At 49.1% G+C, this 25,059-nt stretch overlaps 1 protein-coding gene across 3 annotated transcripts in view; it reads left to right on the top strand.

Annotated features, from left to right (window-relative positions):
- The window catches only part of LOC135284806 (tyrosine-protein kinase ZAP-70), a 35,469-nt gene extending 11,817 nt beyond the window's left edge, over positions 1–23,652 (top strand). Inside the window, exons 2-13 of one of the 3 annotated variants that reach the window (XM_064396539.1) lie at positions 6,391–6,869; positions 10,159–10,319; positions 12,379–12,517; positions 14,644–14,722; positions 15,384–15,424; positions 16,827–16,875; positions 17,903–18,083; positions 18,890–19,096; positions 19,689–19,881; positions 20,904–21,044; positions 21,814–21,926; positions 22,357–23,652. In XM_064396539.1, coding sequence (XP_064252609.1) covers positions 6,468–6,869; positions 10,159–10,319; positions 12,379–12,517; positions 14,644–14,722; positions 15,384–15,424; positions 16,827–16,875; positions 17,903–18,083; positions 18,890–19,096; positions 19,689–19,881; positions 20,904–21,044; positions 21,814–21,926; positions 22,357–22,480 — 1,830 coding nt within the window. In that variant the 5' untranslated portion in view covers positions 6,391–6,467 and the 3' untranslated portion in view covers positions 22,481–23,652. Of the gene's footprint in view, positions 1–6,390; positions 6,870–10,158; positions 10,320–11,013; positions 11,261–12,378; positions 12,518–14,643; positions 14,723–15,383; positions 15,425–16,826; positions 16,876–17,902; positions 18,084–18,889; positions 19,097–19,688; positions 19,882–20,903; positions 21,045–21,813; positions 21,927–22,356 lie in introns of those variants that run through there. The other 2 variants (XM_064396537.1, XM_064396538.1) reach the window with 2 other exon arrangements.
- Positions 23,653–25,059: the final 1,407 nt, after the last annotated feature.

Below are 25,059 nucleotides of genomic sequence, written 5' to 3' on the forward strand. Positions count from 1 at the left end.
ACTGGGAAAGCCACTCCTAGCCCTGTCCCCAAGTGCCACATCCCCCTAATCCCTCCAGGGATGGGCACTCCCCTGCCCTGGGTTTAAAAGCCTGCTCCCAAATTCAGCCTGAGCCTCCCCTGGCACAGCTTGGGGCTGTTTCCTCTTGTCCCATCACTTCTGACCTGGGAGAAAGGACTGACCCCACCCAGGTGCACCCTCCTGTCGGGAGAAGGGAGAAGGGAGAAGGGAGAGGGAGAAGGGAGAAGGGAGAAGGAGAAGGGAGAAGGGAGAAGGTGCCCCCTGAGTCTTCTTTTCTCTGAGACTCACAAACACTCGAACAGAACCATCCCCTCTCTTCTGGAGCTCCACTAACACTGGGGTGGGGTGGCATGAGGTGTCTGGAAAGGATCTAGAAGGAGGTAGAGGGACATGAGGTGTCTGAAAAAGGATTTAGGAGGGGGTAGAGGGACACCGAGCTCCCCAGGACCAGGTTTTGCCTGCCACTGCCAGGAGCCTTCCCACACTGCCAGGTCCCTCCACGGGCCTTGCCAGTGTTGTGGAATTCACTATTTTTCCCTCTGAAAAGGACTGGGATTGTCCCTGGAGCCAAATGGCTCCCACATTTCACCCCAGAGCGGGAGGAGGATATCAGGGAGGATTTCTTCATGGAAAAGGAGTCAAGCACTGCAATGGGCTGCCCTGGGAAGCAGTGAAACACCTTGGGGGTGTTCAAGAAACAACTGGACATGGCACTCAGTGCTGGGGTTTAGGTGTTGGGTCAAAGGTTGGACTTGGCCTTGGAGGTCTTTTCCACCCTTGGTGATTTTTTCTGGAGCATTTCTGCATCAGGCAGCGCTGGGGCAATGAGGACCCAGCTTGTTCAAGGCCAGACCAGGTCCTTGGTGGGAATCAGGGAGATTTTCCTGCAGATTTACTGTAAACTCACCCATTTCAGGCAGCTGTGAGTCAGTGAGCTCCCTGAGCAGGGGAGCAGATCGTTATCTGCACACAGCCCGTGTTTGTGAGCACAAACACAGACAGGCTCTCACAAACTCCCACACAGCTCAAGTGTTAATCAAGAGCCGAGCAGCTTTGGCTTTAATTAGCAGCCAGCAGGGAGGGCAGAACAGCAGCTCCAGCCAGGAATCTGAGTGCTCCTAAATGTTGGGAAGAGCTGCCATGGAGTGCTTAAATAATTAAACATTAGTAATTAGAAGAATGCAGCCAGGTCAAGGCAAAGTGAAGTTTTTCAGGTTTTTTTCTTTGAACTAAGGAACATTGCATTGAATCAAAGTTATTGCAAGTAAATCAAAATTATTGCAAGTTTTCTGTTTAAGATTAAAAAAAAAATCTCATTTTTTAAAGATTAAAATATTTAAGATTAGAAAAACCCCCAACCCCAGGAATCCTCCAGGAATCAGCTCCTCAGTTCCTCCTCTTGCACAGTCCCAGCCAGTCCTGGGATGAATGATCTGCAAAAGCAACTTGGACACTGCAGGTGTTTTCCAGCCTTTTTCTTATTTTCAACCACAAGTCAGAAACAAGAGAATGAAATGCAGGGAAGGGATGGGGACAAGCAGGAGGTCCCTGGTCATGCCCATCACCTCTGCAGCAAACAGCACAAAGTGCATTTATTCTGGCATTAAATGTGCATTAAATGCAGGTGGGTCCAGGCAAGGCACCACCAGAAGCAGCTTTGTGGCCATTTGGCATCAGGAGGGGACAAGGAGGCAGCAGAGGCTGGGGGGGATCAGGGCAGAGCTGGTGCCCCACACCCACCCTGTGCCTCCACTTGTGGTGCTGCTGCCAGATGGGCAGTCCCAAAACTGCTCCATCCCTTGTCCATCAGGAATGACCTTGGAGCAATCCCAAACCTGGGCTGTCCCCTGTCCATCAGGAATGACCTTGGAGCAATCCCAAACCTGGGCTGTCCCCTGTCCATCAGGAATGACCTTGGAGCAATCCCAAACCTGGGCTGTCCCTCTGTCCATCAGAATCCCACTTTGGAGCAATCCCAAACCTGATCCATCCCTGTGCCCATCAGAACCCACCCTGGAGCCTCTCCACAGGATACCCCAGCCCTGAGGGCAGCAGAAGGAGCCCCTGGAGCAGTGCAGAGCCCCCAGGCCCCATCCCAGGCTGAATTTCCCTCTCAACGATCCCCAGGCACATTTTCCTTTGAGTTGCCCTCCCCAGTTAAACTCCATTTAGGGAATTGTTAAAATCACCCCACACTGGCAACACAAACCATCCCCAAAGGACAGAAGCCCCCAGATCTCCCTTTTTACCTCTCCAGGCAGGTTCCCATCACAATTCCCACCCTTCAGCCCTTCCCCACCTGCTCCCCTCCAGACAGGTCCCTGCTCCCCCCCAGACTCTCTCAACCACCTTATTGTGGCTGTGTTATCAGAGATTATTTGTGGTGTGTGGGATTATTGCTGCCAGGACAGGAGACAGAAAACATGGTCCTAACAGGATGCTGAACATTCCAGTGCTGCCTCCAGTTTCACCAGTACAACCCCTGCTCTCAGGAACTGGTCTGGATTTGCATCAAGTGCTGTTCTGGGAAATTATAAAATCAAACCAGTTCCTGCTGGTTCTTGTCTGATCTGAGTAAAAATGAGTGGCCAGCTATAAATAGATCTGATTGAGTGACATCTCCAGGGCTTCCTGCCTGCTTTTCCTGTGTTGTGGGGCACAGACCCGACTGATTTCACGTGGGAGGTGGTTTTTTTTGGGTGCATCTTCACGTCATCACACCAACTTGCCAATGTGGCCATCACCAGAGGAGCCCTGGGCTTCCAGCCCTGCCTGGAGAAAAGGAGACTCAGGGGTGCCCTCATCACTCTGCACAGCTCCTGGAAGGTGCCTGTGCTCAGCTGGGGCTGGGCTCTTTCTCCAGGCAGCACTGACACAACCAGAGCACACAGCCCCCAGCTGCACCAAGGGAAATTCAGGTTGGATATCAGGAAAAAGTGTTTTCCAGAAAGGGTGATAAAGGTCTGGAATGGCTGCCCGGGGAGGTGGTGCAGTCCCCATCCCTGGGGGTGTTTAACAAAGCCTGGATGTGGCACTGGGTGCCAGGGTTGAGTTGAGGGGTTGGGGCTGGGCTGGACTCGATGATCTTGAAAGTCTCTTCCACCCCAGTGATTCTGTGATTCTGTACACAACCTGTGGGACCACCCAAACCCAAGGGAATGTCCAGCACCTGCAGCCCCAGGGACACAGATGAAACTGGAAAAACGAGGTCCTGTTAATTGAAATTAATAATGGTGGAGGGTGCCTTGCACAGGTTCTTTCAGGTGTTGGTCCATGAAATTGGTTCTCATTTTTGGCTGCATTTGGCAGCGTGGGAGAACAAAGTTGAAGGAGATTTGTGCAGGTTTGTTGAGGTTGTTCAGGGTTGTTCATGTCCATGCAGAGGTGGTGCCAAGGAACAGAGTTTGGAAGAGGAATTAGAGGAGACCCTGAGCTGGTGTGTGGGCAATAAAACCAGCCAGGACAAATATTTAAAACTAAGAGCTTTAAAGGGATTAGAAATCTTCCTGTTCAAATCTGCTCTCAGGCTTCAGGGGGTGACTTTTCCTCATGTCTCAGTACTGGGAAGGTTTTTCTCAGCAGAGTAATTTCCTACCAGGAAATCTGTGGCAGCAAGGCTTGGGTGGCACTGCCTGACCCAACCTCTGTGCCCTGGGTCCCTCTCCTATCTCTGTGAGGGTTTCTTCACTCCCACCTCTGTGTTTGGAAAGGAAAAACATCCTGTTTATTACAGAGCACCCTGTGTGGGCAGCTGGAAATTCTGTGAGGGCTCACATGTCATCAATAACTTCTGACCTCTCACTTTCACCTGGCTGAGCTACTGACACAGGTGCTCCACTTGCTGTGATGTTCTGCTCCTGGACTTTCCAGGGAAGGGATTCAGCAGGTTTGGGTGCAGATGTCATGGTGTTTGTCCCAGTTCAAAGCAGCAGCTCACAAAAGAGGCCATCAACGTCCCTCTGCCCACTCATTATTTCCTGTTCCTCATGAACGTGACTCATGAACCTGATTGCAGCTAAACCCAAGAGCTGCAGTCCTCACTGCTCATCTCCTCCAGCCCATTTTCCTGGGAGTTGCTCTCTTGGGAGCAGGCTGAGGTTGGGCAGAGCAGGCAGCCAGCTGGTCTCAGGAGCTGAACCTGGGGAACCAGCTCTGGGAACCTGTCTGGGATTTCATATCTGGAGGTATCACAGGATTAGGATGCTTTGCTTTGGTCCCAAGCACCAACTCCAGTTTGGGTTTGAGCCTCAGGGTGTTTCCATTCACCTCCATGTTCCAGACTGGCAGCTGTGCCAAGACCCCACTTTGCCCCATTTGGTGAATTTGGTGACAGGGCCTTCAAAATTTGGGCTGATTTGAGCTGTGCCTGGGATGGTTTCTGCTGGTCCCTCACCCTGGCTGTGAACCACTGATGCTTCCTGTTGTGGTTTCCTGCCTCAGCTGAGACGCCTCCTCTCTGCTCTCCCTTCCTGTTCTCATCAGGGCCATTTCAGAGCCTCATGGGGACAACAAATAGGTTGAGGAAGCTCTGGTTGCCATAAATCCAGCTTCTGGCAAGCCTTTGCTGCTGAGAGCTGAGCAGGGCAGGGTGCATGGGGCAGAATGGCTCCTCCTGAGCCCTTCCAACACAGAAATCCATCCAAGCCCTTCCCAGCTCCAGTGATGCCAGGGGATGGCAGGAGGTCCCTGTGCTGCAGGGAGGGATTAACCAGGCTGGCCTGAGCCAGAGCAGGGCAGGGCTGACCACATGCCCAGGCACAGCTCCGGCCACTGCCTGGGAGCAGAGACCACAGCAGTGGGCTCAGCCCATGGGGAAGAAACTTCTCCCACCACGTCCAGGAGAGTGAAATTAGGAAGAATCAGGGCAAATACCCAATGTGCTGACTCAAAATCTGGTGTTTCTTTGCTCCTTACATGAGTGACATGTTTGCAGGAGGCGCAGGCGGAGAAAATCTCTCTGATCTTATTGGGGTCATTGTCTGCGCAGGAGCAACCCCGAAGTTCAGGCTCCAGGGAACAAATGAGACCCTTTGGTCACGATAATGTTTCCATTGATTACAGCAAACACCCTCTGGGTGGGATTTTAGGTGATTCAAGACAGAGATACAAGCCCTGTACAGAGACAAGCCCTAAAGCTCTTCGGCACCAGGGCTCTGCAGGGACTTGGTCAACGAAGGGCCCTCTCTGCCAAAGGGATCAGAGCATCAGGAACCAGCCAGAGCCAGGTATTGTAGGGAAAAATTCCACAGATTGTTTAAAAAACAATTCAAGGAAGGTTTCTTCTTGTTTCTGCTGACTGATGGTTGATGTCTGCCCAGAAGCACTTGGGTTTCTCTCCTTTTGCTGTGCTTGGTGCATTTGTTTATTTAAATGTTGTTTTAGACGTTTCATACCCACTTAGTGTTTTAATCTTAATGCATTTAAGGTTCTGGCCTTCTAGATCTCCATGGCAAAGCTCTTTTATTCAGAGAGGCCAAAGAATTTCCTTTTATTGTGAACAGGGTTGGAAAGAAAATGGTAGGAAGTCAAGGCTAAAAATGTCAGGATGGATTTAAGAAGCACATTTTAAATAGTGAAGGTAATCAAGGACTGGAGGGACTCACTGTAGGATTTGGGGCATTCTCTCTTGCTTGGGATCTTTAAATCAGGTTCAGCTAGTTTCGCTATTCCTTGGCATCTATAAAGCAAGATCGAGTGGATTCTCTCTTGCTTGGGATCTTTAAGTCAAGATGAGGTGGATTTTTATTTGTACTTCCCAGCACCAGTAAGAGCAGAATAGAGGGATGTGGGATGCTCTGAGTTTGAAACGACGCCACAGAGAGCCAGTGGGAGAACTCTAGACAGGGAAGTCTGAACCCCAATTAAACCATTTTGCAAAATGATGCTTCAGAGGCCAATTTTTCCTTCCAGGAAAAATTGGGGAATTTTTCCTGGGGCCCCAGCAGTGCATTGTCATTGTGGGTGTTGTTCAGAAGGCTGTGACGTTCCCAAAGAAACATCTCGAAAAAGACACCTTGGGGGCACAGGTATGTCTGTGATTCTAGCTCTTCTGGGATCCAGGCGACACAGAAGGAGAGATGGGGTTTTTGTGTGGGGTTCCAAGGAAAACTGGAGAACCTTTACTGAGCCTCTGTCCCAAAGGGATCCAGTCACCAAGAGCCACTCAGGCAGGGAAAAGCAGGGGGTTATATAGGAATCTCAAGGGGTGGGACAGAGCACCAGGGCCAATGGGATGCGTGCACAGGGGTGGAGTGAGGGGGCAGGGCCAGTGGGATACATTGAATTTGCATTCACAGCAAGGCACGCTGGGAGAAGCCTTTTCCTCACCCTAACAAAGGTGGTTATAACCTGAGGGGTTTTTTCCTCCAGGGGAGCACTGTCAACTTCTTCCCTGTCGGCCCACCAGCCTCCACAGCGCGTGAGCCATCGCGGCGAGTGAGGGGGAGATGCCGGACGCCGCCGCCCACCTGCCCTTCTACTACGGCAGCATCGCGCGCTCGGAGGCCGAGGAGCACCTGAAGCTGGCGGGGATGGCGGACGGGCTGTTCCTGCTGCGGCAGTGCCTGCGCAGCCTGGGCGGCTACGTGCTGTCCATGGTGTGCGACCTGCAGTTCTACCACTACCCCATCGAGCGCCAGCTCAACGGCACCTACGCCATCCTGGGGGGCAAGGCGCACTGCGGCCCCGAGGAGCTCTGCGAGTTCTACTCCAAGGATGCCGACGGGCTCTGCTGCCCCCTGCGCAAGCCCTGCAACCGCCCCAGCGGGGTGGAGCCCCAGCCCGGTGTCTTCGACAGCATGAGGGACAACATGGTGCGAGAATATGTGCGGCAGACCTGGAAATTGGAGGTACTGGAGCTTTCCAGGGGTGGGGTGGGATGGATTCTTTTTTTTTTTTTTGCTTTCCTTTTTTTTCCTTCTCTTTTTTTTTGGCCAGGGTCAGAATTAATTCCGCAAGATGGTATTTCTTGTTGGGACTCAGATGTTTATTAGGTCTTATCTATGTTACAGTCTCACAAACCCTGAGTTCTACAGCACTTCACTCTAACAAACCAAAAAATGGAAGTCCATCTCTCTCTACAAGGCCTTTTAAGGATAAACCATCCAATTAAGAAATGACACCTAAATTATTTTTTCTTCTAACCCAATAACCAATCACCCATGGCCCGCAATGTGAACTTTTTTATCCAATTACACAAAACCACCCAAACCCATGGAGAAGAAGGTGGAGAAGAAGGACCTCCACCTTCAACCTCCATCTTGGTTTATATATATTACTAGATTCTAAAACCTCAAACTCTAAGTTTTCCCCCCTGTGCTATCACACACTTCTGTTCAAACTCCACACCCACAATCCCAGTTCTATCATTCCATTTTGGAAGCCTTCTCCACAGCCTCAGGTCAAATGCAGTGTTCTCTTGGGGGTCAGTGCCTGTCAGCACAGAAAGTCTGAAATTCTCAGCAGTCAGGGTTCCAACAGGGTGGGAAGCAGTGATCCCTGTGGTGCTGTTGTGTCCCACCTGCAGCACAGCAGAGTAAGGTTCCTCTCCTTGGAGTGTGCTGGCTCTGTGAGAGGTTTGAATCCTTCTCTTTTCCAGTTTCTTCTTCACACACTGGTCTAAACATCTTCCCAAGCCTTCAGACCCGTCCTTGGAACAGCTGGAGCTCACTTTGCAGGCCTTCCCCCAAAATGTCCTTCTCCTCTGCAGCCCATAGAATGCTCCCTGCCTTAGACCAGAGCTCTGATCCCAAAAGCCAACAACCCATCCCAAAAGCCAACAACCCATCCCAAAAGTCAACCACCCATCCCAAACCCCAACAAACCCATCCCAAACCCCAACAAACCCATCCCAGAACGAAACCAACTCATCCAAAGACCCAATGACTCATCCCAGAAAAAAACAAACCCATCCCAACCCCCAACAAACCCATCCCAGAACTAAACAAACCCATCCCAACCCCCAACAAACCCATCCCAACCCCCAACAAACCCATCCCAGAACTAAACAAACCCATCCCAAAACCCAACCACAGAGCTCCAGAGGCACATAAAGACATGACCCCCATGCCATGGATGTGTCCCTGGCGCTGCTGGCAGCAGATTCTCCATCCCAGTCCTGGGATTGGCTCAGTTGGTCAGAGCATGGTGCTAATAATGCCAAGGTTTTGGGTTCCATACCCATATGGGTCCATTTACTTAATAATTGGACTTGATGATCCTTGTGGGTCCCTTCCAACTCAGAATATTCTGTGATTTCTGGGCACATCTCTCCATATGTGAGGTGCTTGTGCCTCCAAACATTGTGCTGGAGATTAAATGAAACCAGACTTAGACTTTTGCTCTGGTCTTTTCACTCTTTGGAGTGGAATTTTTGCCTCTCTGGAGGGTTGTTTTTTTCAGTGAAACTTTTACCCATGAGACCAAGACAGGGGGCACTGGATCAGGTCTCTGCGTTATTTAAACTTAAAAATAGCTACAAACATGTTCCTGCATTTTATTGCAAACTGGAATATCTGCAATATATGCATAAATCAAAACTCTAAATGGTCCCACTGGCAGCCATTTCTTTCTGTCTGCTGCCACCTTGGCTCCTCATACACTTCCAGGGGTCATTTTGTTGTTTCCTTGGCAGGGGCTGCCCAGGGAGGTTTGGGGTCCCCATCCCTGCAGGTGTCCAAGGAAGGCCTGGACGTGGCACAGTGCTCTGGGCTGGGGACAAACTGGGGATGGGGCACAGCTTGGCCTCGATGACCTTGGAGGTCTTTTCCAACCTAAATAATTCTGGGATTTTATATTTTCTTTTAAGTCCTCAGAGAAGTATGACTCAGGCAGTGTCCTTATGGAGCCTTTCTACAGAAGCTTTCTAAATTTGGCCTATTTACACCAAATGTGTTTGACAGAATGAGGTATTTTATAGGATGAATGAGGTGTTCAGTAAGGTTTCTATAGCTGATTGAGGTGTTCTCTGCTAAAATGAGGTACTTTCTAGCAGAATTCTCTCCCAGAACCAGGGATTCTGTAAGATTTTCTCCAGCACAGATAGGTAGCCACCTGCAGATAGGACAAAGGACATCGCCACCTCCTGGCAAAGGAACAGTAACGGTTTAACCCCGGCGTGAGAGGAACTCAATGCCTCCCTCATAGCTGCCAGACTGCACCGACCTTGCCAAGTCCTAGTGCCTGTGGGTGGTGGGCAGCCAGGAGGACAGGGGCACCAGAAAGGTTGTGCTGTCAAGAAAATCATGGAGTGATGGAATATCCAGAGCTTGGAGGGACGCCCAGGGATGCTCAGGGCAGCCCCTGTCCCTGCACAGCCACCCCAACACCCCCACCCTGAGCAGCCCTGGCAGCGCTGGCCAAACGCTCCTGCAGCTCTGGCAGCCTTGGGGCCGGGACCATTCCCTGGGCAGCCTGGCCAGTGCCAGCACCCTCGGGGCCAAGAACCTTGCCCTGAGCTCCATGCCAAGCCCTGGCACAGCTCCAGCCCTTGGTGGGCTCCTGGCCCTGGCCCAGAGCAGAGCTCAGCCCCTGCCCCTCTGCCTGCCCTGGGCAGGAGCTGCAGCCCCCAGGAGCCTCCCCTCAGTCTCCTGTGCTCCAGCTGAACGAGCCAAGGGCCCTCAGCCGCTCCTCAGAGCCTTCCCCAGCTCCGTGTCCCTCCTCTGGGCACTCTCCAACAGCTTTGGATCCTTCTGATCTCGTGGTGCCCAAAGTGCCCCCAGCCCTGGAGGTGAGGCTGCCCCAGTGAAAGGCAGAGTGGGACAGTCCCTCCCTGGGCCTGGTGTCCCCAGGACAGAGTGGCCCTTTGGGCTACCAGGACACTGATACAACTTGCTACCAACCAGGAACACGAGGCTGAATGACACCCCACAAGCCCAGCATTAAGATTCCCCACATAAACGTGGTGCCTTCTCTCTTCCCTCACCAAAGTCAAAGGGCTTAGCTTGGTTTAAAGTATTCAGTCAGTTGAGATAAACCAGGAATTCTGCTCTGCAGCAGAACAGAATTCAGCTGCTCTTGGGTCTCAGTTAATCACGAGACTTTTCAAGTTTCCTGTGTCATGTGTCCCCACTGAGCTGTGCTGAAGCCATCAGCAGAGCAGCAGGATGGCAGGAGGTCTCTTTTCCTGCTCTTTCCCAGGGGGATGCCCTGGAACAGGCCATCATCAGCCAGGCTCCCCAGGTGGAGAAGCTCGTGGCCACCACAGCCCATGAGAGGATGCCCTGGTACCACGGCAATATCAGCCGGGAGGAGGCGGAACGGAGGCTCTACTCGGGGGCACAGCCTGATGGGAAATTCCTGTGAGTATCCAACCCCTGCACCATCCTGGCATCCCTGGATTTTTGACCATTTCCCACCCCCACTGCCCTGCTGTTACTGGTTTCACGTGACAGAGGAGGTGTAGCTGAATTTTGTCAGAGTGGTTACAGATATTTCAAAGGTGGGCTGAGCCCCAAATCTCTTCTTCCTCATACGGGGCACCACTGTGTGGATTCTTTGGGGGTTTTCCCTCTGTTAAGTAGGGGTTATGTGTGTGAGAAAGTATTTTTTAGTCAGACTTAGATGTTTATTAGTTCTTATTTATATTATAATTTCATAAACTGAGTTTTATAGTACTTAACAAGCTTAAAATAGAGCTGTATCTATCTCTCTACAAGGCCTTTTAAGGATAAACTGTCCAATTAAGAAATGACACTTAAATTATTTTTAATTTTAACCCAATAACTAACTACTCATGACTTGTAATGTGGACTTTTTATTTAATTAAATAATACTACATCAAACTCATGAAGAAGGTGAAGAAGGATTAGCTTCTGCTTTAAACCTTCATCTTACTTTATATATATTACTATGGTCTAAAACCTTAAACTCTAAGTTTTCCACCCTGTGATTACACACTTCTATTCAAACTCCACACCCACAATCCCAGTTCTATCATTCCATTTTGGAAGCTTCTCCATGGCCTCAGGTCAATGCAGTGTTCTCTTGGGGGTCAGTGCCTGGCAGCACAGAAAGTCTGAAATTCTCAGCAGCCAGGGCTCCAACATCTGCCCTGACATGAAGAGCCAATCTGGAGTTTTATTTCTTTCTCATATTTCAGTATGTCTATAAAGTTTGGTTGCTGCTGCACAGGATGATGAGGGATAGAGGGTTCAGCAGGGGAAGATATTAAACACTGACAGGCTGGCAATGTAAGGCCCAGAAAACACAGGAGAAAGTTTTTCTCTGCATCTCTGCCCAGGTGAGATGAATTATTTTAAATTAAAATAATTTAATTCTCTCCTGGATGAGTTGGGGAAGGAAAGAATTAGCTGGAAAACAGTTCATCAGGAGCTGGAATGATAGGACAAGGGGGAATGGTTTGAAACTAAGAGTTGGTTTAGATGGGAGATTGGGCAGGAATTGTTCCCTGTGAGGGTGGGCAGGCCCTGGCTTGGGGTGCCCAGAGCAGCTGTGGCTGCCCCTGGATCCCTGGCAGTGCCCAAGGCCAGGCTGGGCAGGGCTGGGAGCAGCCTGGGACAGTGGCAGGAATTAGAACTGGGTGACCTTTAAAGTCTTTTCAAACCAGAATGATGCTGAGATTCTCTGGTTCTATGAGAGGGGCAAAAAACTGGAGGTGGAGGGTCCCTCCTCATCCTCTGCAGAGGATGGTGGGAGGGTGACAATTCCAATGAACCCAGCTTTAGGCTTTTGGTGAGGTCTGCCTTAATCTTTGGAGTGGAGTTTTGGCCTCTGTGGGGGTTTTTGCCTTAATGGATGGGTTTTTTGCCTGAAGTAGCAGGTACTGGATCAGGTCTGTTATTTAAACTTAAAAATAGCTCCAGACATCCTCTTGCATTTTATTTTAGACTGGAATATATACAATTATATAGAATATATAATATATATTGTATAATGTATAATATAATATATAATATACATTATATATTATATAGATAATATCTACAATATATAATATTAATATATATTATATATAACATATAATATATTATAGATATTATATATAATATATATTATATATATTATATACATTATATGCATTATACATTATGTATCCTATTATACATAATACTATAATATAATATATAATATATAATATATAATATATAATATATAATATATAATATATAATATGTAATATATAATATATAATATGTAATATATAATATATAATATTATAAATATATAATATATAATATTATATTGATATATATGTACACTTTTATATATAATATATATAATTTTATGCAGGGATGCAGGGACACCTCTCCATTTACATGTGCCCACTCACCACTGACAATCCTCAGAGTAAAACCAAGGGCTGCTTTTAATAATTTTCCTCATTTTCCTTCCTGCCAGGCTGAGAGAAAAGAAGGAGAACCGTGCCTACGCCCTGTCCCTGGTCTATGGCAAGACTGTGTATCACTACCGGGTGGATCACGATAAATCTGGGAAATATTCCATTCCTGAGGGCACCAAATTCGACACACTCTGGCAGGTACCAAGAAATTGAGGCATCTTTTCCTTGCTTTGAAGCATTACCAAGTCCCTCAAAATCATCAGGATAAATAAACCTCTCTAATGCCATGTTTTTAGTGTCAGAGAGTCAGGAATTATTTTATTCCTGGCCAGGGTTTGTGTGCGTGGCTGACAAAATTCTGGCCTCCACACAGACCCTGATCCAAAATGTTGTTACTTGATTGAGCATTTATATTTATATAAAATTATATAAAACAAGAATATTTATTTATATTTACATATAATAGATGTATATTTTATATAGTTATTATGTTTATTTTTATTTCTTAATATAATTTTTATTTCTATTTATAAATATATTTCTATTACACAAAATATATTTTTATGATTTTTAAAAAATTATACTTATTTATACAGATAAATAAATGAATGTTCATTGGTTCTAAACAACATAACACCACGGTTGTGGTTTGATCCCCATCACTTAATAATTAATAATCATCACTATTGATCCTCAGGGGTCCCTTCCAACTCAGACTATTCCATTATTCTATGCTAATTCTCTTTTATTAATTAATATTCTCTCCATTATTGGGTATTAATTTCCCTTTTTCTGCTAAGTAGATAATATTTTAATATTTTTAAAACTAAAAAAGATTTTTTTCTTATTTTTTTTCTATAGTAGGGACTCTCCAATGCTTAAACTGAATCTTTTTTGGTCTCTTTTTCTTCTTGTTTCTCCAAAGTTTCCTTCTGATCCATAAATTCTGCATTCCAGATGTCCAACCTCAATCCATCTTTCTCTCCCAGGCTTTGTTCATTGGGGTATATTAGAGTTAGTTTATCAAAACTTAAAATTCCAGTAATTTTCCCCAGCTGTGCTCCTGCAAAAGTAGCTCATGACAACCTTGTTCTATGTTGGCTGAGAGTAATTGAAGAAAAACCCAATATTTATAATTAATACCTATATTAGTTTGGATTAATTAATTAAAACCAGTCATTTAAGAGTTAAACCATTGACTAAAATTATCCAGGGAGTGGATGCCAGAGCTTCCTCCTGGCTAGGGCTGTCTGAGGGACAACAACCCCATTTCTGCTGAATTTTCTGAAATCCCAGGGCTGTTTTCACTTGGAATTTTATTGAAAACAAAGATTTTGGGGCATTTTATGGTGACAGAGCCATGCCAGGCTCCTGATTGCAGCTGAAATCTGAGCCAGCCAGGAGGGAAGGGAAAGCCTGGTGTCCCTGGGCTGGGCTGGCTGTCCCCAGGCTGAGTGATGTCCCCTCTGTGCTGGATCCAGTGGTGCTGCCACCCAAAACTGCCTGGGATCCACAGAACAAACCCCAAACTCTGGAAAAAAGGATCTGCTTTCTCTCAGCATTTATCCCACACAGCAGGGCCCAAACCCCTTCCTGGCTGGCACAACAATCCCGCTGCACTCACCATGCCCTGCTCAGACTGGAGATTTTGTCTTTCCTTGGGCCTTATCGAATTCCCCAAGCTCTTCCCAGCTCTGGCAGATATCCAGGGATGCAATCACACCCGGGGACATCCTAAGTGTACACACAAAGGACAGAAACAATCTGGTGCCTGACTGCCATAAATCTGAGTGGATTCATTGCCCTAAGCCACAAAAGATGATGATGATGATGATGACGATGATGATGATGATGATAATAACAATAACAACAACAATAATAATAATTCATAGTACTAATAGTAGTATATTAACAATATATATTATATTATTTATATATATAATATAACATAATGTATATTTTATTATATATAATAATATATAATAAAATATCTTAAAATAGATATAATTAAATATATATTATAGAGCATTATATATTATTATATAATATATAATATAATCATAACATGAGATTCCTGTTGTATATAATATATAATAATATAAAGATATAATATATTTTATATATTATCTATAATATATATTACAATATTAATATAAATACATACTATATTATCTATATTCTATATTATAATATATAAAATTATATATAGAATTATATTATATTATATTATATTATATTATATTATATTATATTATATTATATTATATTATATATTTTTTTTTAATCCTCACAATAATCTTTTTTTCCTCCCATCCCTTTCCCAGTTGGTGGAGTACTTAAAACTCAAACCAGACGGGCTGATTTTCTACCTGAGGGAAGCCTGCCCCAACCCCAACATGCCAGGTGAGCTGACACCTCTCAGTGCCACTCCTGCTTGGTTTGACACCAAATGGTGCCAGTTGGAGCAGTGCCAGCCCAAATTTCCCTTCCTGTGCCTAGCCCTGGTGGGGGCAGTGACCCTCTGGCAAATGGGGTCAGTGTCCCGTGGCACTGTCACTTGCCAGGTCAGCCTGAGGTGGCCCAAAGTGGGGGAGTCAGTGGCCAAATGGATTTGGTGCCCGACAGATGGATTTGGAGTGTGACCTGCTGTTGGGGCAGCAGGAAAATCCCTGTCCTGCAAGGCTGGGCCCTGCTGGCTCTCTGAACACTCAAAACCAGGGGCCACTTTGGGTCCATGTGTCACAAATGTCACTTGAGACCCTGCCCTGTCCTGGGGCACAGCTCAGCCAGTCCCTGCCCCTGGACCCATGGGGTGCTCCAGTGCTGGCACTTTCCCTGAGAAAATCTGGGAATAACAGCCACATCCAGACACGTTTCCACACGTTTTTAGGCTAAAGCTGGTGAAATTTTCCTTTGGGGGTTGGAGGGGATGGGATCAGACCCACAGGGTCCTTCAAGGACCGATGCTCTGGCCCTGCTTGGGGCAAACTGCTGACAACAGACTCTTGATAACAAATTCATGATAACAAATTCCTAATAACAAATCCTCTCTCTTGTTTTGCAGCCTCTGCAGCACCAGCTCCACCCACCCACCCCTCCGTGAGTGTAAGTTTTGGGGAGGCTTTGTTTCATTGGGAACTCAGTGGTTTTAATATTGCTGCATTTCAAGCTTGGCTGATCAAACCCTGCTCTTCAAACCCTGCTTTTGTCTAAAAGCTCAGGAACTGCACTGGACTTTATTAAGCCCAGCTGGGATGTTATTCCCTTTCCAGCTTGGGTGGGGGTGGGGAATAGCTGGGCACAGCCCTTGGTAGAGCTGAGAAGGGTTTCCATTCATCCAGAGCTCCTTGCAACATGTGGGCCAGTCCTTGGGGAGCCCTCCATCCCTGCCCTGCTGGCCAGGCAGCAGCGAGGAAGCCGTGCTGGGATTCTGGGAATGCTCAGCCCTGCTGCTCCCACTGGCCCCCAGCCAGGGCTTTGTGCTCATCCTGCCCTGGGGAATGTCCCTGCTAAGCCCCTGAGTGCTGGGCTGGGCTGAAAGCAGCGGGTTTGGGGATCCCAGGGGGGCTGAGTGAGGCCTGGGGGCTCAGCCATCACCTCAGTGGGCTTTCAGAGCCCACAGTGGCCTCCAGGGTGCTGGGCACTGCCCAGGCTCCCCAGCTGTTGGAGAGTGTCCAGAGGAGGGACACGGAGCTGGGGAAGGCTCTGAGGAGCGGCTGAGGGCCCTTGGCTCGTTCAGCTGGAGCACAGGAGACTGAGGGGAGGCTCCTGGGGGCTGCAGCTCCTGCCCAGGGCAGGCAGAGGGGCAGGGGCTGAGCTCTGCTCTGGGCCAGGGCCAGGAGCCCACGAAGGGCTGGAGCTGTGCCAGGGCTTGGCATGGAGCTCAGGGCAAGGTTCTTGCCCCCGAGGGTGCTGGCACTGCCCAGGCTGCCCAGGGAATGGTCCCGGCCCCAAGGCTGCCAGAGCTCCAGGAGCGTTTGGCCAGCGCTGCCAGGGCTGCTCAGGGTGGGGGTGTTGGGGTGGCTGTGCAGGGACAGGGGCTGCCCTGAGCATCCCTGGGGGTCCCTTCCAGCTCAGGATATTGTGAGGCTGAGTGATGTCCCCTCTGTGCTGGATCCAGTGGTGCTGCCATCAAAAACTGCCTGGGATCCACAGAACAAACCCCAGAATTCCTCTGGGAAAAAGGATCTGCTCTCTCTCAGGATTTATCCCACACATCAGGGCCCAAACCCCTTCCTGGCTGCCACAACAATCCCGCTGCACTGAACATGCCCTGCTCAGACTGGAGATTTTGTCTTCCTTGGGCATTATCAAATTCCCCAAGCTCTTCCCAGCTCTGGCAGGTACAGGAACAGGAATGTTGCCTCCAGACCACTCCAGTCTCAGCCCACCTCAGAGGGATCACCAGCTGGGGCTGTGTTGGGGCGCAGTTTCCCTGTCCCTTTCCCCTCCATTTGCAACTGAAACAATTTCTCCTTTATCCACTTTCTCCTCATTTCTTTTCCAGAGAAACCTGGGCCCTCTCAATGCAGACGGATACACCCCAGACCCTGTTGGTAAGCACCTACAGAGCCCTCTCCTCCTCATAGGGGACAGGACTGGGGATATTCCAGGAGCCCATGGGTTCCCTGGAGCCCTGCTACAAAGCCCCTTTCTTACAAAAGCACTCAGGAGCACCACAGACATTTTGGTGCCCTGCACCCACACTGGGCTCCCAGGAAATCAAGCCCTACCCCATTCCTTGCCTTACCCAGGAAGTAAAGCCCTATCCTATCCCCGTTTTTCACTAAAATTTACATTTTTTTCACTAAAATTTACATTTTTCACTAAAATTCATATTTTTCAGTGGATTCAACTGAATTTCAGTGGGGTAAAGCCCTGCCAAGGCTGGCAGGGCAGATGTGTGGAGTGGGAATGCTCAGACCCCTCTCCTCATCCCACCTCTTTCAGCAACCAGGACTGTATCAATGCAGGATGACCCCCAGCCACAGGAATAATGTGTAATGACTCCAGGATTCAGAAGGCTGAACAATTGCTTTGTTCAAAGCAATTGAACAAATTAAGTTATACTATATTATAGTATATATTAAGCTATATTATATTACACTACATACTATACTAATACTATACTAAACTATACTACTAAAGAAAAATCCATGACCCTCACCAGACAGGGACAACACAGCTTTGACCGAATTGGTCAATCAATCCAAACCATCACCAGAGTCCAATTAACAAATCACTTTGGGTGAACAATCTCCATAACACATTCCACACGTGCCAAACCACAGGAGCAGCAAAGAGAGATAAGAATTGTTTTCTCCTCTTTCTCTGAGCTTTCTCACTGCGGTCCCCAGGAGAAATCCTGGGAAGGTTGTGCCTGCTGCTCTCTGTGAAGAGAGCTGCAGCCACAGGACTGGGAGGGCCTCTGGGTTGTGAAAGGAAGGGAGATGCCCAGGAGGAACCAGAAATGCTAGATTTGAAGGTGAATTGGCCAAAAAGAGCAGAGAAACCCTTCCCAATCCATGAGGGACAGCGGGATGGGGAAGGGCAGGTTTATAACCTAGTGCTCCTCTTGGGAAGGGGCAGGAAAATCCCGCCTGCTGCCCATGGACACCAGCGTCTACGAGAGCCCCTACAGTGACCCCGAGGAGCTGAAGGACAAGAAGCTGTTCCTGAAGAGGGACCACCTGATGATTGATGAAGTGGAGCTGGGTGCAGGAAACTTTGGCTGTGTCAAGAAGGGAGTTTACAAAATGAGGAAGTGAGTGAGGGTGCTGGGGAAGAGGGAGGAGAGGGACCTGGCTGGGCTTGAGGTGTCCCCAGCTGTCCTGTTGGTCACTAGATGGGCCCCAAAGTGACAATGGAGGGAATTAGAGATGATCTGGAAGGTCGGGGGTGATGGATATGATGGTTGAAGCACCACCCCTGGAAGCGTTCAGAAAATAAGCAGGTTTTGTGGTGGGGTTTAGTGGGGATGGTGGTGTTCAGTCAGGGGTTGGACTTGGTGGTCTTGCCAGTCTTTTCCAACCCCAACAATCCCAGGATATTATGACATGATGCTGTAATTCCATGGCTTCCCATGGATTTTCACTGACAGCTACATTGCCCTGGGTATGTAATTCCACATTCCCAGGCACACCGCTGCCACTTCCAAAGGGACTTGCTGGGCTCAGAGGAACAACTCCACATTCCTGAGGTCACCTCTGTCCCTGCCAGGCCAAAGCAGTGACACTGAGGAGTTGTGCCACCCTTGGCTCTGTTGCTGGTTGTCTGTGATGGTCTTTACCTACTTGTGCCTCAGTTTCCTCCTGGAAAAATGGCACTGATGACCCAGATCTCAGTGTGGGAGGGGAGACGCCTCCAGATCAGGGATGGCAACTTCAGGCTACACCCACAAGAGTTAGGTGACCTTTCCTCTCCATCCTGGACACCAGAATGGTGCAGGGCCCTGCCAGAACAGGCTGTTGAGAGGTCAATCAGTGTCCCAGGAGAAGGGATTTTCGTTCCTGGCTGTGACCCGTGATTCCAACTGTGCTCAGCCCATCCCATGGTTCTTCCCCCGTGCAGGAAGCAGATCGATGTGGCCATCAAGGTGCTGAAGAGCAACAACGAGAAGACAGTGAAGGATGAGATGATGAAGGAAGCACAGATCATGCACCAGCTGGACAACCCCTACATTGTGAGAATGATCGGGGTGTGCGAGGCCGAGTCGCTGATGCTCGTGATGGAGATGGCTTCTGGAGGGCCCCTCAACAGGTTCTTGGCTTCCAAGAAGTGAGTGTTGGATAAAACGCGGCTGATTTTCTGTGTTTCTTCTCGAAATCTACTTCAAAAGCCCACCATTGCCTCACCATTGAGTCAGAGATGACACATAGCCAGATCAGAAGGCAAAGTGGCAAAAAAGCCTTGTTTAGGTCATACTCTCTTTTTTTTATAGCTTAGTTTGCTACAGGTGGACCTGATTGGTCATTTAATCAATACATTTCACATGATTGGCTAATTAACAAAACACCCATTTGTAAGAAATCTTTTGAGAAAAACAGAAAACCAGATTATTAGAAAAACACCACCTGCAGGTTGTTTTTAATATTTGGCTATTATTGTTTATTTCCACTTCCCTAAAGCTTTCCAGGCTGATTCTGGGAACACTTATCTAACTTTCCGTCTCTCTGACCAGGCTGTCACATCCACACCCTTGTAGATGCAGGAAAGCTGAAAAGAGCAGAAAGAAAGCTTTCATGTGAAGCTCCAGGGGCTGCTGCTTCTGGAGCAGAGATCTCCATGCTCATTCTACCTTACAGCTAGAAAAGTCACAGGGGACCACAGCAGGTCCTTTATGACTGAGTTCTCCTTTCACCCTCTCCAGGGATGAGATTACAACGAGCAACATCGTGGAGCTGATGCACCAGGTGTCCATGGGGATGAAGTACCTGGAGGAGAAGAACTTTGTCCACAGGGACCTGGCAGCCAGGAATGTCCTGCTGGTGAACCAGCACTACGCCAAGATCAGTGACTTTGGGCTCTCCAAGGCTCTGGGAGCTGATGACAGCTACTACAAGGTGGGTGTGAGCATAGCAAAGGGTCTGGAGCAGGAACCCTCCTAGCTGGGAGAATGAGACTCCCAGAGACTTGAGGATCTGGGCTGTTCATGGACCCCTCTGCAGAACACCAGGCTGTGCCTCACTGATGTGACATCAAAAGGGGCTTTGCAGAGCTCTGGTGACAAGGAGGATGCAGAGACAGCCAGGAGGATGTGGGGCAGGGGGATGAGAGGAGCCAGAGAGAACAGAAGGTGATGAAGAGTGAGCCAGGGCTGATCTTCCCAGCAGTGCTCAGCTAAAGGAGAGACCCCACCTGGAATTCTGTGTCCAGCTCTGGGACCACCAGCACAAGATGAGGACCTCTTGGAATGAGTCCAGACAAGGCCACTAAATTGGTCACAGGGCTGGAGTCCCTCTGCTCTGGAGCCAGGCTGGCCGAGCTGGGGCTGCTCCCCTGGACAAGAGAAGGCTCCAGGCAGAGCTCAGAGCCCCTGGCAGGGCCTGAAGGGGCTCCAGGAGAGCTGCAGAGGGACTGGGGACAAGGCCTGCAGGGACAGGAGCCAGGGAATGGCTGCCAGTGCCAGAGGGCAGGGCTGGATGGGAGATTGGGCAGGAATTGTTCCCTGGCAGGGTGGGCAGGCCCTGGCTTGGGGTGCCCAGAGCAGCTGTGGCTGCCCCTGGATCCCTGGCAGTGCCCAAGGCCAGGCTGGGCAGGGCTTGGAGCAGCCTGGGACAGTGGGAGGTGTTCCTGCCATGGCAGGGGTGGGATGGGATGGGATTTAAGGCCCCTTCTGACCCAAACCATTCCATGATTCCATGGTTTAACTGAGTCCTGGGGGCGGGTGGCAGGAGGAGGGTGGCACCGTGGTCACTCAGCACCTGCACAACAGGACAGCAGGGCCTGGACTGGGCTTAGGAGCTCCCATTTCAGGTGATTATTTTAGCAGTGTGGGATTTAAACAAACACTGAGCAGAATTCAGGTGCAGCTCCCATCACTCCATGTCTCAGGCTGCAAATGCCCCTCCTTGTTCTGCTGCAGGCCAGGACAGCAGGGAAGTGGCCCCTGAAGTGGTACGCCCCCGAGTGCATCCTCTTCCACAAGTTCTCCAGCAAGAGCGACGTCTGGAGCTATGGTGTGACCATGTGGGAGGCCTTCAGCTTCGGGCAGAAACCCTACAAGGTGAGACAGGGCCTTACAAGGTGAGGCAGAGCTGGGTGTCACAGACCCGCTCCACTTTGGGAAAGGCACAAATGAGGCTGGATCCTGCAGCTTTGTGTTCATTTTAAGAGAGAAGAAATAGAAAACAAGTGGAATTAATTTGGGTTTGAGTCAAAACAGAGTTTTGTATTCTTCTCTTTGATCCTTCTGCTCACCTGAGAGATAAAAAAATCACTTCTCATCCACTGCTGGGTCTGTGCTTGGGTGGGGTGGGAGCTGGAGAGTGGGCAGGATGGGTGGGGTGGAGTGGGCAAGCTGAGTGGGATGGAATTGGTAGGACTGGAGCGATGGGGTGAGTAGGGTGGGTGGGATGGGGTCTGCAGGGTGGGTGAGATGGAATTGACAGGATGGACAGGATGGGATCTGCAGAATGGATGGGATGGGATGGGATGGGATGGGATGGGATGGGATGGGATGGGATGGGATGGGATGGGATGGGATGGGATGGGATGGGATGGGATCTGCAGGCTGGACAGAATAGATGGCTAGGATGGGGTTTGTGGGATGAGGTCTGCAGGATGTCTGGGATGGAGTCTGTGGCATGGGGTCTGTAGGGTGGCCTGGCCACAGCGAGGGACACCAGTTCTGGCGGCTGAGGTGAGAACAGTGACTGTCAGGTGTGGGGGGTATGGGACCAAAGCTCCACCCCAGGCCCAGCTCTAACCCATCTCCTCTAGCCTTGCTGCCAGTCCTGAACACATTAATCCCCTTCCCCTTGCTCCCATCCCAGAAAATGAAGGGCCCCGAGGTGATCAGCTTCATAGAGCAGGGCAAGCGCATGGACTGTCCCCAGGAGTGCCCAGCAGAGATGTACTCCCTGATGCAGCAGTGCTGGACATACAGGTGAGCATTTCACCACGGTCTCAGCTCTGCTAGAGTCACCAAATTCCAGAATGGGATTGGAAATTTGGGTTGGAGAGGATCTTAAAGCCCATTCAGTCCAACCTCCTGCCATGGGCAGGGACACCTTTACCACACTGTTTGCATGCTGACAACAAAAAGCAAATGGTGTCTCCTGCCTTTGTTTGTGATGATTCCTCAGGCCAACATGATTTTTTTATTATCAGACCCCCCCCATCTGCCTGTGCCAATCCTGGAAGATCCCCAAGGCTCGGTGTCTTTGACCCTTTCTGTCCCTGAAAAGTCTCAGCTGCCTCCTGAGCCCTGGCACAGCCAGGCTGCTGCTCTCCCCCAGTCTCTGTGTGTCCTCTCAGTGCCTCAGGCCAGCTTTGTCCTCTCTGACGACTTTCTTTGTTCCTCTCTGCCCTTGCAGATGGGAAGAACGTCCAGGATTTGTGGCTGTGGAAAACACCATCCGCTCCTACTACTACAGCATTGCTGCCAAGCCCGAAAATGGGCCGGACACAGGGGACAGGGCCAAAGCAGCTCTTCCTTGAGGCTCCTTCTCTGCTCCTCCACCTGCCCTCAATGGACCTGGAAAGGCTCTTTGTGAAGTTTTGCTTTAATCTCTCAAACTCTCCTCAGCAGCTGTGGAACTGAGGATGAGGGGGACGTTTGTGTCCCCACAGACAGGGACACCCAGCTGTGCCCCCCAGCTCCTCCAGCCTGACCCAGCCCAGGAGCACAGACTGTCAGAGACCTTCCCACCCAATTCCAAAGCTGTCCCAGGACCCCAGAGCTTTGTGCCTCCCAGGCTCACTGAGGATGAACTGTGTTGGCTCCAGAAAATCTGGATTTTTCCAGATGCCTTAACAGTCAATGCTTTCCCAGGAAGCCACCAAGTGCATGTTGGGGTTTGCACGGGTTAGGACACAGCACAGGGAGCCTGTGGTGGCCTTTTCCCCTTGGATTAGGGCAAGAAGCAGCTGGTTTGCAACTGGGATGGGGAGGAGCAGTGGGACAGAGCTGGTCCCACTGGTTTGTACCTCTGCACCCTGGGCCAGCACAGAGCAGGTTTCACCCAGCCCTCCAAGTGGCTCCCAAACAATTCCAGGGCCAATCCCCCAGCTCCTGGATCCCACCTGGCCCCTCTGCACTGATGAAATGTTTTTCAAGCTTAAAAGCTGGTCATCCTATAAATAAACTATTCCATGTTCTGAACATCCCATGGCTTGGATCACTGAACTTTGAGAAATGCTGGCAACTGTTTCAGGCTTGTTACCAAAAACCCCCAAACCCATCAGGATAAGAGAACCCTCCAAGGCTGCATTTTTTGCATTAGAAAATTGCTTTATTCACAGCTCTGGGTGTGGATGGGGCTGACAAAATCCCAGCCTCCACGCAGCCCCCAATGCAAAACCTCCTCACCTTTTTATACATTTTTAGCAAACAAAGCAGTGAATGTTCATTGCAGCATATCAAGGTTAACTCAACAAACTTTACAGTTTTAGTTGTTTTTCCAGCCTGTGTTCCCACAAAAGGAGCTTTGCTATATGCTAAGAGTAATTTAAGAATAACACATTGTCTATAATTAATATATTGGTTATGATTAGCAACTAAAGCTTATTTTAATAATTTTATAATTTCCAACAGGCTGACAAGAAAATAAAGGTAATTTCCCTCTGTTAAGCCAGGATGTCCCTCCTTGATGCTCCCCTTGGCAAACTTTGGGCTGGTTTTGCTGCACAGCTGGAAGGTTTTTGGCATGTTTTCTTGCAAAAAAACCTAAAATTGCTCGGCTGGGTCTGCAGTGGATCCCAGCTGTCCCCCAGTGCAGGGGATCGGCCGAGGTGGGGGCTGTGCTGCAGAGGACAGAGAGATCTGAAGGCTGGGACAGCGGAGGAAGGAGGAGGTGGGAGCCCTGCGATGCAGAGAACACGAATTTATCTCTCACCATCTCCTGGTAGTTAAAGCCACAGAGCAGCTCCCCACCAGCACCCTGTCCTGGGGGAAAACAAACAGCCTCAGGCCAGGGCAAACCCAAAAGCCTCGGTGGGATTTGGGCTGAAAACAAAGTTCTGGGGAGCATTTAGATAATTAACCTTATCAACCTCTGTCCCAGCAGTCACTGAGCCAGCTTTGGTGACAAACAAATCCTAAATTTCCTTGCTTAGACAGAAGCCTCCAGAGACACCGACTCTTCACACGGTATTTTCTCTTTCAACCCCATCTCCTTGTCCAGAATATTGAACTTGGGATCTATTATCCCTCCCAGCAGAGAGGAAAACAGGTATCCAGGAGAACCTGCCTTGTTCCTGTTTGTTCAGTCACTTAGTGCAGAGACAGGAAAAAATTCTCCTCTCTGTCCTGTTTTCCTCCCAGAGAAAGCAGCTCTTTAGCTGGAAAAGAGAAGGCTCAGTGTGTTTGCTACTTGAAAGCCACTGCCAAAACATTTTGTTTAGACTTTGTTTTCAAAACAAATTCATTTTCTGGTTTGAAATGGTTTCTTGCAATAAATTTTCAGTTCACTAGACACTGTTTTTTTTTTTTTTTTTTCAAACAGGGAAGGAAAGCACCAGTATTCCCAGAGAAACTTCTGCTTTAACTGGAGACAGTTTTGAGTTTATCCACACCCTGACAGACAGGACATAAATAATCCCTTGGGATTATTCCAGAGGACCAAGGGAAAGGGTTTATCCTGCCTGGGCTGGGGATGGTTTGGGTTGGAAGCTGTCTGTTCCAAGTGCATTGGAAAATATCAGGAGTTGCTGGAAGGGGAAAAAGGAGTAAGACAAGGAGGACCTGAAGTCACAGGGCTCCTGTGAGTCTTTGTGATTCCTGCTTTTGGGATGTGCAGGGTCTGACAGTCACCCCTGATGGGAATTTCCTTGGAATTGAGGCCCTGCTCATCTCCACTCTGCCATTCCAGAGGGGAATTCCTTGGAATTGAGGCCCTGGTCATCTCCACTCTGCCATTCCAGAGGGGAATTCCTTGGAATTGAGGCCCTGCTCATCCCCACTCTGCCATTCCAGAGGGGAATTCCTTGGAATTGAGGCCCTGATCATCCCTACTCTGCCATTCCAGAGGGGATTCCTTGGGATTGAGGCCCTGATCATCCCCACTCTGCCATTCCAG

This window comes from Passer domesticus, chromosome 21 (assembly GCF_036417665.1).
Source record: "Passer domesticus isolate bPasDom1 chromosome 21, bPasDom1.hap1, whole genome shotgun sequence".
Taxonomy (NCBI): Eukaryota; Metazoa; Chordata; class Aves; order Passeriformes; family Passeridae; genus Passer; species Passer domesticus.